Below are 12218 nucleotides of genomic sequence, written 5' to 3'. Positions count from 1 at the left end.
AGGCAGATGATTACTAACTAGCTCAGAAATTTGATTAAGTATGTGAACAGTAATGGTTACTTCACAATTACAGGAATAAATAACTTTTCTACTTTATATTATTATACTGATTAAAATAGTGTTTCAAACACATATGGATTGAAAAAAAAGACATTTATGTGATTCAGAGAGATCTTTCCTTCCCCCAAAATGCAATATATTACTTGAATGAAACATTTCAGCAACATTCAGTCTTTCAATATTAAGACAAATTAAATTGGAACTTTGCCTCACACAAAAAAGCAGCAGCTTCAGAAGTTTTCTTGACTACCATTAACAGTATGTTGTTTACATACAGCACAAATGCATGGGAAATGAGGCTTCTTGTCCCTGATACTAAAAAAAAAGGAAAACATTATCCAACAATCAAAAACAAAGCTGAAATTATGTGGTCGTGGTATGGCACCTCATGTCTGAATGTAGAGTAGTCCATGCAAACAAGAAAAAGCTTTACAAGTTGCGCAAAATTAAAATAATTTTTTAGAAAATAAGTTTTATTTGGTTCCTTTTGTACACTTTTTCTTAAAAAAAATGCACATTCATACAATTCGCCCTTCCCAGTGCATGTCTGGATTTGCTCACATAGAGCATTAATATCATTAATACCAAGGCCAAAGATGCCTTCACAATAATTTCAGACACATTGTATTTTGGCTGTAAAGCATCCAAAGTTACTAATTATCTGATTACAACTTGGAAATTAATGTTTTGAGTGTTTCTTCTCTGATTCACATACATAATTGTCCCACACAAAAGAGGGAAGAGGAGACAGACCTGCAACAAAGAACCGTCAATAGCGAATACTCATTTCAGGTAGAGCTAAAAGTAGGTTCTCTACTTCATCCTGAAATGGAATATTAAAGAAATACTCCACAATATAACTTTTTCTTTTTCAAAAGCTCTACATCAGAAATGATAAAACATTGCTTGAATAACTACAGATCAGCCACTGGTAGTGAGAGTTTGCAGAGAAAGCACTCTTTCCTGAGTTGTTTCTCATGGCCAGGTCTCTTTGCTGTTGATGGTGGCTATGGAACTTGTTTCTTGCTGTTTCTTCTTAAAACACTTTGTAAGAGGAGTAAATTCCACTCGAACTTTCACACAGCACAAGAGGTACTAACCCATCAAGTAGCCCCTACAGAATAAAAATTAATTTAGAAAAAAAGTTAGCAAACATAGGCAGCACTCCTCAAAAATCAAGAGACGTACAATCTTAAATCAAAACTGCAAAAGCCTCTGCTGATCAAGGCTATTTGGCCATCTTAACTATACATTCCTTATTCAGCTGATTTTCGTCAATGAACACTGAAAATGCATTAGCCTATTCTCAATCCAACTTTGGTAATTGTTTGGAATTTTTGAAGCCCACATTATACCCTAAGAAATGTTCTTTATTTGTGCCCTTTACACAAATTATATGTTAACATATTCAATACAACCTGATCTTTTCTGACACTCCACACAAATCTGTTCTCTCTTTCTCTTCCATTTCTCTGAAGCCCTGTTCTTTTCACGAATTTCAGAATGAGAACTGTTGTACAAAAACACATGTACTCAGTGAAGCAAAAAACCACATAGCATCAATGAAGCAAAAAAAAATACAGGGAGCTGCCTATCCAGATACCTGCTGCCAGGGAATCCATCACTTCTGTGTTATGAAACAATTTTTTTTTAAGTACACTGCAGAGGCCAAAAAAAGTATTTAAGAATAAAATGATTGTCACTATTAATTCAACACTCCATGAAGCTACTCCAAAAATTAGCTACCTGTACCTCTAAACATCAAGTTTCAGCTATTCTAAATTAAATACTTAGACTGAAAAATACAGAGCGGGGAAAAACTGGAAAACCTGCATTTGGATTTTGCACAGCCTGAAAGATCTCTTCCTCCTCTGCCTTTCTTCAAGTACTTTTAACAGTTCTATTTTCCTCAAAGCCCTACTTTGTAGCTACTTACCTGACCAGCACATACAATGAATTTTAAAGTACACTGAGCAAGTCAGACTCACTAATCATATTTTCTAACATATCAGGAACTGTCACCCTTTTTTAACTACAGTACGATTTTAGAGTAGCTGGTTCCCAAAGCATCCCACCTCATTCAAGATAACTTGTTCCAAAAAAAGCAGTAAAAAAAACCAACTTAAATTCAAGCTGAAGATCACCATATTTTCTGTTATTCTTACATGAGCCACAAAAGAGAATAAAGGCTGAAAGATAATTAAATCACTTACGGTAATTTCATCCTCATGAAAACTCTGGCCATGAAGAAGCTCAAAAGCACACTAACAAATCCAATAAAGAGCAAAAGAAACCTATTCAACTTGGGGATATTTGGTGCATTGGATCGATCCAGAATTATGAATCCTAGGCCACCCATTGTGAAGAGGAAGCTGGATGCAAGGCCTTCCATAATATACTGTCCATTTACTCTAAAGGAGAAGAAAAAAAAAGGTGAAAATAGTCAGAAAAAGATTAAAGAAATTATTTGCATTTCAAACTCCATCTACTCAAAATGCTTTAGCTGTACAAACTGACAGGATGATTAACTTTGATGGTTGACTTTCTAACTAAAGCAAGCAGGAAACTGATGTTACACAATTACATCAAGATTTTAATACACCATTTATCTCCAGAACTGAGAGCCTGCAAGGTGCCCAGCCCAGCACTTGAAAGGATTTATACATATTTGTGCATACTAACAGCTACCACCCAGGCTCACTGGTTTTCAAAACCACCAAGGAGGTCGCTGGTCATAAAGATGGGCCAAGGCAGGGCACCGTGACCTCCCTATCTCCATCCTAGTGTTAGGCAGGACTTCCCAAATCCTTCTCTCAGGAAAAATTCCACTCAAAGCACTATGGTAGCACATGAAGCACATCTGCTGGTTCCAGCACACATCCTGTAGGACGTTTTGCTGCCTGCTTGCTGAGCCTGCATGGATTCATTGCAGGGACCCGCCTGAGGGTGCCCCATGGGGCCCTCTGTCAGCCTCATGTCAGGAAGCTGGACTTCCTTGTTACAAATAGGAAGAGATGGAGAGTGAGGAAGCTGAGATGCAGAAAGAATATTGCACCTGGATCACGAATCTCCTGCTTGCTACAGTCACAGAGCCATTTTCCTACCTTCCTAATCAACAATCTCAAAAAACTGGCGTTGATGAAACTACAGTGGATACACATACAGAAATAAAGATTATAATTACTGTCTCATATCCTGGAAACAAACAAGTTTGTCTTCTCTCATCTTGTTTCACTGACAAATGACAGTGTTAGCAACTCCCTGCAGTAACTTGATTAATCAACACTGCAACAATCCAAGTCTGAAACACACATCTAGTCCAAGTCAAAATCTGCCACATCAACCATGTCACAGAACTCACAGATTAAACCAACTTTTTTGGTATTTAACAAAAATAATTATTTTTTTCCACACACATATACCGCCCGCCTCCCCCAGGTACAAAAGTAGATTTAACTCTCTCAGACCAGTTTGCTACTAGGAGCACCCAGTTAATTTTCAGTAACAGAAGCCAGGGCACTATAAAGACCCTGTTGCTACACATTCGTAACAATGTTCCCCATCAGAGTCCCAAGTACGCTAGAGTTTAAAAGGCAAAAAGCAAAAGTTTCCCAAACATTACATATTCTGAAACAAAAAATGATCAAACATATCTGCATCCAGTATAAAGCTCAACTTGAATAGTAAGAAAAAGAAGTCCTGCCAGCCCCAAACAATTTCTTTTTACCAGACCCCTCATTTTTAAAAGTTTTAGGACTAAGTTTTTTGATTTCTGCTGGTTTGGTGCAGTTTTTTTTAAGTACTGGCAAACCAAGAACTGATATAAAACAACTCCTGCAAAGAGGAAGAGAAGAGGAAGAGAAGCACCGCAAGACGGGTTTGTTCCCTTGAGCTTAGGCATTTGCAGCATGTCGCTGGTGGGGATAGGGCCCTGCTCTGACCTGTATGCCAAGAAAGCCACCGGCCTCTGATGTCCGTGCTCGTCTGTCATCGACCCCACGCTCGGAGGTTCCACGATCACGTCATAGATAATTCCTGCGGAGAGTAAAGCAAGCACCGACTTGGACTCGCAGCAGCGAGAAGCGCCCCGACACGGCGGCCATGCTCGGGGATGCCCGAGACTCGTGTTTTACGGGCGGTTCGGACCCGGACGCAGGGTCAGCAGTACTCGGCCACCGGGGGCAGAAACCGAGGGAGAGCTGCTCCGTGAGCGGGGCCGCCCCTTCACCCTGCCCGCCCCGGCCTCACCTCCGGTGATGAGGAAGTAGGACACGACCACCAGCGCGTACACGGTCATGGCCGAGGGCATGTGTACCCAGCTCGGCCGCTTCAGCTTGATGTTGGGGCACTCGAGCACGGCGAAGGGCAGGCGGTACAGCGTCTCCATGGCCGCGCTGCGGTCCCGGGGCGGCCGCGGCCCCGCTGCTCCCTCCCGGCGTTGTCCGGTGCCTCCCGCCGCAGCCGCGCTCCGCCACGGACACGAAGGCGGAAACGGAAATGGGCTGTCGCGTCCTGACAGGGGGACACTTTTTCAAAAGACAAACTAAACAAAGCACTAGAAGTTAGCGACCAGGCTTAAATTGATATATTAAGAAATATTCTTTTTTTTTTCCTCCATAAAAGCGTGGAAAGGTCGCCAGTCCGCCGTCGAAGGGTCGATCTGTCTTACTCACCTGCCAGGACCCGGCAGCCCTGACGTGTCGGCGCTGGGTGCCGGCGCCGCGGCGGGGACGTGTCTGGGGGCGTGGCCGGGCGCAGGCCCCGCCCCCGGGCCGGACAGCAACGTGGCCACCCCGGGACCCGCGTGGGGCCCGGGTGCTACCGGCCTTCCCCGCCAGGTGCTGCCTGCAGCCGGGGCAACGCCTGCGCCGCCGCTCCTGCCACGGGGTAGGGGCGCCCTTTGGGCACCCTTGTGCTGATGCAGTTTTCCGGTTGGGGGGAAGGAAAAGCCACGTCCCGCCTGTGAGCTTCCGCAGTCAGGCTGGGGGGATGCAGACAAAGTTCCGTAGCAGGCCTTAGCCCAGTCCCTGTGTTTGCACAGGCGCGGGGCTGGAATGCCCCTTGCCCGCACCGTGGGATGTGGTGCCCGTCCTGACCCAGAGGACACCCCGACAGCTGCACACAGAGCAGGGAGGAAAAGCTCGGTGCTGACAGCAAGCAGGGCACCGCGTGTTACAGCCCATCCCACACGCTCTAAGTGTGCAAAAACCTCAGCGGCCCGGCCCACCCCAGCCAGGCCCCTCCTGCCTCTGTCCTCAGCTCGCTTTGAAGAGCAGCACCCAAGCAGAACACCAGAAAACTCCCCCTTTTGAGTGGAAGCCTCTCTAGTTCCTCTTGCTTCAAGAAAGGGCCGGGGAAGAACTCTTCACTGCAGGTTACAGGAGCGCATTTCAAAGTATATACGCCAGCTGAACTCACCCACCTCACCACGCTACCCAGCCTACTTCCCACTGCACAGCCTTTCCCCGAATGTCTGCCCCCATTCCTCCACTGCAGCCAACTGCTCAGTTTTAAATAATTACGGGCCTTATTACCATTTCACTGACACACTGCCTAATGACTTTGATTTCTGCCTGTAGCGTCAATACCACTTCTCCTAAGTCATAACTGTTGCCTTCTGGTGCATTTGTAGCTAAATGTTTTCAGTTTTACCCTTCCTGTTTGGAACAATCTCCCTCTCAGCGCCTGTCAGCAGATGTTTATGACATTTATCCTCATTATTCCAAAATTATTCTCCCTCCATCTCTACTCCTTTCCAAAAGCCTGAAGGAAAACTCTAATCTCAGACCTTTAATGCAAAACAGGGCCAGGTTACACACACCTGCCTTAGGTGCTGTGCTTTCTTTTTTTTATCTCAGCAAGCTAAAGTTTGTATCAGAATAGTAAGACAGTAAGACAACTAGGGAAATGTTAACCTTGTAAAGTAACTGTAGTAACAGCACCCAAAAATGTGGGCTTGCAATGTTAGTCTCAAAACCTCCTTTAATGACCTACAGCCTTTGCACCTGAGCTGAGGAGAAAATGCTCCGCATACTTCAAGCTACAACATTTATCCATTTTGTGAATATTGAGAATTATTTAAACTCCTTGGGACACTGTGAAGAAATTCCTGGGGAGGTACAAGTCCTTTCACCATGCATGGTATTTAGTCATGGACCAGAGCCACCACCTGCTGTCACACCCAGGAGGCAGCTGAGAGGTGCCAGGCACCTCAAGCAAAGTGCCAGCTCACTGCCACAGAAGGGGTTTTCAACTCAGCCTTCTGTGCTCTGTCCCTTGGCCGACTTTACAGCTGACAGAGCCAGGCAGGGTAAAAAGGCAGCATCACTCTGAAGTGACTCCTGCACACATCTCTGAGCCACAGCCTGAGCAGACTCCACAGTGACCTTAGAAACCCCGTTAAGTGGCACTCTCACAGCTCCCAGTAACCCTGTGTGCTCAGTGATTATTTCTCCTCTTTCCTTACTCTCATGGTAGAGTTCACTATCTTTTGAAAAAAGTCATTGGTTAAAAACAGGTAAAAATAGATGTCCATCACTTAAAAAGCAGTAAAAAATTCAGAGATGGGGAATACTACTGCACATACAGGCAAAGCAAGAATTATCCCGTGTTGTAACACTCCTGGACAGCGTTAAGAGACACATTTAGAGTTGTCTACAAAACAGAATGAAGCACATCCATTTTCCCTTTTTACATAATAATTACATCCTTGATGATAAACCAAAAAACTTTTGTTCAAATTTCAGTATCAGAGGCCCAAATTGCTACTCTAAATCAGGAAGCCTTTAAAGGTCTGTCCTAGGTGCCCCCTGGAGCTCTGCTGGTATCATACCTGTAACTGCTGACCCAGGAACACCCAACAGGATACAGCAGTTGCAGCTTTCTTCCAGGACATCCAGATGTAGCAGTATGCAACTGTCTGGTGGATACAGCACTGGCTTTGAGAAGTTAAGACTATTCTCTCCACCCTCACTTGAGTAATACCACATACAATTTTAAAACATCTACCTTAGGCTTTACTAGCTGTCCTCTTTTGTTTGCTCTTCTTTTCCAAAGTCAAACTTTCTTCTGAAGTATTCCAATGACATCATAAATAGCTGCTGAAAGAAAACCTGCACTGCTGAAAGTTATTCCATTCCTTCCAAATGACTGAGCCTGAGCTGGGAGTCCCGTTTAACCAGACTTCCTTCCAGCTGCTTGATTTCCCTGTCAGCAGGCAGCACTGAACAGAGCATCCTGACTTACAGGTTTTGTTGCAGCAAAACCCAGCTCTGCACTGTACAGCCTGTGAGAAGCAGCAGCTCCTACCAGCTTTGAGTTGCACATGGAATGACAGGACACAAGAGAAGTGGAGATTCCATTTATTGGGCTGAAACTACAAAGAGATTCACTTTGACTTCTGGCTCTGTGCTTGTGCCTTCAACACTTTGACAACGATCTTCTGCTCCTCAATAAGAAAAGCTCGCTTGATCCTGGAAAAGAAAAACTACTTTAGGGTATGTGTCTAAACACAAAAGCAAGACAAATTACAATTAATTTTGCCATCTTCCACATTCATTGCACGTGTGGTATTAGCTCCACAGTTATATAAAAGGGAACCCACTGCTGTTCTTGCCAGCAGCAAAAGACAGGGACAGTGGCACTGTACGAATGTAGCAGTTTGGGGATGGCAGCCTATGGTGCCTGCAAATTTAGGGTAAGTGGCTTGAAGGCAAGCAAGGTAATACTTGATGGCTGAACATGGGAAAATTAACCATCCATACCAACTTCAAAGGCAAAAAGCAGAACTCCTAACTGGAGAATTAATTTAATTCTGTTGAAGTCAGAATTGCTGTGATAAGTCGTGGTCAGCTCTCTTCCTCAGAACTACAGGAAAACTATGTGCGTCCAGTTAGCAAAAACATGAATATTTTCCCTGTCAGGATTAAACCTCCTTGCACATCAACAGGAAAAAGCCTAGCAGGTGAAGTCATGCCCAAATTTGACATTTCCGGAAGACATGCAGGGCCATCAGGTAGACGGGACAAACTACACACCAGCACTCACATACCAACAGACTATTTAATGGTTCTGAGTTAACAGTACAAGTGTATCACACACAGGCTTCTACTCTTAAACATTAAAATGCCTTCTATAAGTATCTGGTACATATGGTTACTTCTGCAGTACAGAAATCTGCCAAAGATGCCTAAGAAGGTGCAGGAAAAAAACTGACCATTACAGGAAAGGAGGCATCTGTAACTTCTAGTTTAGGCACAATAAGAATAAAACCTACTCATGCACTGAAAACTACCCATCAAGCTCATGAAGGGTTTGGGAAAACACTCAGAAAAAAAGTGGCTTTTAACACAGAAAAAGTTATACTACAAATCTGCAGCTGTAGCAGCCCATCTTCAGTGGTGCCGAATTTAAGTTATCTTAGAACTTACACATACCAAAAAGAAAAAAAATGCTGCCACTACAGATGAGAAAAGCTGACATTAGACTGCTGACCCAGAGATCTGCTTTGTTTACCATTCACAGAGATGATACATGGTCATGTTTTTCTTCAAACTTGCCAAGGAAACATGGGATATGCAATTGCTACACAATAAAACTGAATTCAACGAGGCCCAGCAAAGGCCATTTCAAAGCTTAACCACATAAAGCTGCTTAACACATAACCAAGTAATATGTCTGAATCCTGAAACACTACAAAGTGAAAAACTAAACGGAATCTGCATAAGGCAAACAGGACAACAGAACAGAATAATCTTTACTATGAGCAGTCAATACAAAAGATATTCTGAAGAACACCCATCTCCACAGAGGAGCTCCACATGCAGGAACCCCCTCAAATCCAAGGGACAAAAATCACATACATCCTTGCTTGACGTGCCCCACACTCACACGCTCCATCTCTCTACACCAATGTCAGACAAGAGCCTTCAAACTTTTGGGTCCGTGTTATGAGAACAGAGTGAGATGTAAAAATTTTGTAAAAGTCAACCTCAGGAATAAAGCTGGCTTTCTGTAATTACCTGTCACGGACACACTTGGCACACATGGAACCACCATAGGCTCTGCTAACGTGCTTCTTTGTTTTTGACAGCCTCATGAGAACTTTGGGGCGCACAGCTCGGACCTACAGACAGCAAAAAAAAAAAGTGTGTCACAGGACAGCAGTTTTGTGTATCTGTCACATAAAAACCAACATCACTTTCATAATCAAAAAAAAAAAGCAGCAACACCTGAAGTTTACTATTCAAGGTGCTAAAAAGTGATTGAGGTCACAGCTCACTGCACGTGCCATCTTCAGCATTCCTAAGCTGATCTTTTCATTCCAGCACAGGGGTTCACCAAGAGGTTCATTTAAAAATTGGTTATAAAAGACTGTTTTTTTCAAAGATAGAAACTGCTCAAAGATCAACATCACTCAAGCATTCCCATAACTGTTAAAAGCAACGGTGTTACTTCAAGAAAACATTCTGAAGACAATTATGTTAAGAACATTAGCTCCTTTTTTCTAAATATGGGACATTTCCAAACTTGGCTTACCTTTTTTTTCTGCAAGCCTAACAGCTCCAATTTACACTTTTAAATCTGCTGTGCAATTGGCCTGCCTAGTTTTAAAAAATTCAGACTTTCTAAAACAAGAGTTTAATAATATAAACCAAGAGCATTTAAAACTGAGCTTTGAAAGCCTATTTTACCAGTAAAATTTACACTATTTTATTTGAATATTTTAAAGAAAAAAGTTATTTCAACAAGAACTGGTCAACAAAGGCCCATTGTATACTTGGAAATGTTCTTTGTACTGAAAAAATGCTGCAGCAGAGACACCCTTAGGTGTTTATGATCATACTTACACCACGAAGTCTTCCTGGGCAAATACCACATGCTGACTTGGGGGCCTTTCCCACTTTCTTGGTGTAAAGGTAAACAATCCTGTTCCCGGGTGTTCGGGACCTAAGCACAGCAGAAAAACACCCAGTTAACGTAACGATCAAAACTGAAACATCACCTATTTACAGCAGAAGTTTTCTTTCAAACCGTCTTACTTACAGTCTGGTCTTGTTGGAAGCTGTGTTGTAGGACAACCTACGGCGGTACGTCAGGCGCTGCACCATTTTTCACCCCTAAGTCACAACCAAAGTGGCACTAGTTAGAGCTCGATGTCCACACAGATCTCACAGAATCACCCGTACTGAGCCAGATGTGAACCAGCAGCTGCCGACTCGATATTAATAAAACTAAAGCCTTTCCTGATCAGCGGCATCCAACGCAACTATATTAGAGAACAATAAAACTCCTGACAGCGGGCACGATGCAATCCGCAGTCAAAATCCACCCAAACTAACTCGAACACAGTTCAAACATCCTAGTCTTGCCTGGATTATGTCACACTCTCCTAAAGAACTGCTTAAAGCGTTAGCAGCTACGTAATTTATAATCAACATAAGCTTCATTCGCAGCCCCGGGAGACGCAGGCCCTGCTCGGGAGCCCCACCGCGGAGTCCTGAGGAGGCCCGGCCTCTCAGCCGGGCAGCTCTGACCCCGTTCCAGCCCACGCGCAGGCAGCAGCAGCGCCGCCGGCCCATCCCCACAGCCCCTCGGGGTCTTGGATGGCGCTCGCTGCCCGCCGGGCCGCGGATGGAGGCGGATAGGCGCCCACAGCCCTCGGTCTCCCACCGCCATACCTAGCACCGCCCGACCCGGAAGAGGAAGCGGAAATGCGCAGGTCAACATTGAAATAGCGGCGGCCTAGAGCCCGGAACAAATAGCGGCGCCTGCGCACTGGAGCCCGTCTACTCTGCAGGGTGGCGTGCGGGCACCGCCATGTTGTACGGAACGAAGGTGCAAGGTGGCGCCATGTTGTACGGCTAAAGCGCGGCGGAGCGCCGCTCGGCGGGGGGATCGGGAGCAGGAGCAATGGGCGTGGTGGGGGTGCCATTTTATTTAATGTGTGTTTTTCCGAAAAACTGTTTCACTAAAATACCGGCTTCTGTTCTCAAAAAGAAGGATTTCTTCTTCATTATGGTAATTACATAGGTGTGGGCCCAGAAGCCGTTCCTCATTCTGCTCTTCTAAGCTCTAAATTACAAGTCACTCATGCATGCTTTTCCACGGCAAACTGGCACGTGACACACCTGGGAACCGTGTGTCTTACACAAAACTTCCCATGGAAAGGCTGGTCCCCCAGAATCCCTTGGAAGCCTTGCCTGGAGCCCTGCAGGGCTGTCCTTGCTATGCTCCATTCCCCTGGAGACGCCCTGACTCCTGACCAGCACTGGCCTTCCCGGGCAGTGGACCTGGCTGATCCCAAAAGTGGGCCCTCTGGAGAGCTACACAATGCCCACATTTGCCTGACACCTCCTTGCTATGCTCACTGTGTCATGTGCTCCGGGGCAGGTGCTCATGCAGCAGCTGAAGTTACAAACCTTTCTCTGGTGGTCAGGTCAAAGGTCCACCTGACTCAACTTCCCATTTCCAGGCCACAGGTACTTAGGAAAAGTGTAGGGGAAAAAGGATCCAGCTTGTGGAACTCTCCCTTAATGCATCCTACCTGTGTTCATCCATCAGCATTCTCCAGTCCTGAGCTGAGTCACATTTTCTGACTTTTGAGATTATCTCAGTGTGAGCATGGTGCTAATAACACCAAACTTGTGGGTTCAATCCCTGTATGGGCAATTCTCTTAAGAGTTGGACTCAATGATTCTTGTGCATCCCTTTGAACTCAGAATGTTCTGTGAAATCTATTCAATAGCCTCTGGTAGACTGCTGAGAAGAGAAAAGAAAAGCAATAGCAAGAGCGAAGGGACTATGAGATGGCTTTTCAGTAGCCAGAAACAGCATTCCAGTGGTGCTAGATCTGCCGTATTAAAATCTAAATACACAGAAGGTACCTCTGTCAGGCCCTTGCCTTTCCATTAAACACTGTGTTGATAGGAAGGAAAGGAGAAACAGTCCCTGGACTACACTCCTCCCAGATGTTTGTTTCAGCTCCCATCCCACAACCCCAGGTCCCTGCCAAGTGGAGGAGCATATTGAAAGCAGAGCTATCTCTGTGTTCTGAAATCAGCATCTGGCCTCTGCTATCCATACATGACCTTACTAATGTTCTGGATCCCACCCCACCGTCTGGCTCTGACATATGAAAGACCAAAAGACTTTAAAGC

General features: G+C 44.8%; 2 protein-coding genes across 3 annotated transcripts; both read right to left on the bottom strand.

Annotated features, from left to right (window-relative positions):
• Positions 1-512: 512 nt before the first annotated feature.
• Positions 513-4705, bottom strand: OSTC (oligosaccharyltransferase complex non-catalytic subunit). Its single transcript, XM_033060980.2, has 4 exons — positions 4309-4705; positions 4002-4095; positions 2274-2471; positions 513-1174 (listed from the first exon to the last, which is right to left on the bottom strand). Exons 1-4 carry the CDS (start codon positions 4445-4447, stop codon positions 1156-1158), a joined length of 450 nt encoding a protein of 149 aa, XP_032916871.1. The 5' UTR covers positions 4448-4705; the 3' UTR covers positions 513-1155.
• Positions 4706-7405: 2700 nt separating this feature from the next.
• Positions 7406-10763, bottom strand: RPL34 (ribosomal protein L34). 2 transcript variants are annotated; one of them, XM_033061300.1, is made up of 5 exons: positions 10740-10763; positions 10105-10178; positions 9909-10008; positions 9081-9184; positions 7406-7532 (listed from the first exon to the last, which is right to left on the bottom strand). In XM_033061300.1, the coding sequence occupies exons 2-5, from the start codon at positions 10167-10169 to the stop codon at positions 7448-7450; spliced, it is 354 nt and encodes a 117-aa protein (XP_032917191.1). In that variant the 5' UTR covers positions 10170-10178; positions 10740-10763; the 3' UTR covers positions 7406-7447. The 2 variants fall into 2 exon arrangements, with proteins under 2 accessions (XP_032917191.1, XP_042635261.1); XM_042779327.1 differs by lacking the exon at positions 10740-10763 and adding an exon at positions 10550-10572.
• Positions 10764-12218: the final 1455 nt, after the last annotated feature.

This window comes from Catharus ustulatus, chromosome 5 (genome assembly GCF_009819885.2).
Source record: "Catharus ustulatus isolate bCatUst1 chromosome 5, bCatUst1.pri.v2, whole genome shotgun sequence".
Classification (NCBI taxonomy): Eukaryota; Metazoa; Chordata; class Aves; order Passeriformes; family Turdidae; genus Catharus; species Catharus ustulatus.
Note: the sequence above shows the minus strand (reverse complement) of the source record. Positions and strands in the feature narration are given on the sequence as shown.

Coding starts and splice junctions, on each gene's coding strand:
- RPL34 (XM_033061300.1), bottom strand. CDS start 10,169: ATGGTGCAGCGCCTGACGTACCGCCGTAGGTTGTCCTACAACACAGCT. Junction 9,185..9,908: donor GCCCAGGAAGACTTCGTGGT/GTAAGTATGATC, acceptor TGCTGTCTGTAG/GTCCGAGCTGTGCGCCCCAA. Junction 7,533..9,080: donor GCCAAGTGTGTCCGTGACAG/GTAATTACAGAA, acceptor TTTCTTTTCCAG/GATCAAGCGAGCTTTTCTTA.
- OSTC (XM_033060980.2), bottom strand. CDS start 4,447: ATGGAGACGCTGTACCGCCTGCCCTTCGCCGTGCTCGAGTGCCCCAAC. Junction 4,096..4,308: donor CTACTTCCTCATCACCGGAG/GTGAGGCCGGGG, acceptor TACTCTCCGCAG/GAATTATCTATGACGTGATC. Junction 2,472..4,001: donor GTGGCTTTCTTGGCATACAG/GTCAGAGCAGGG, acceptor CTTCTCCTTTAG/AGTAAATGGACAGTATATTA.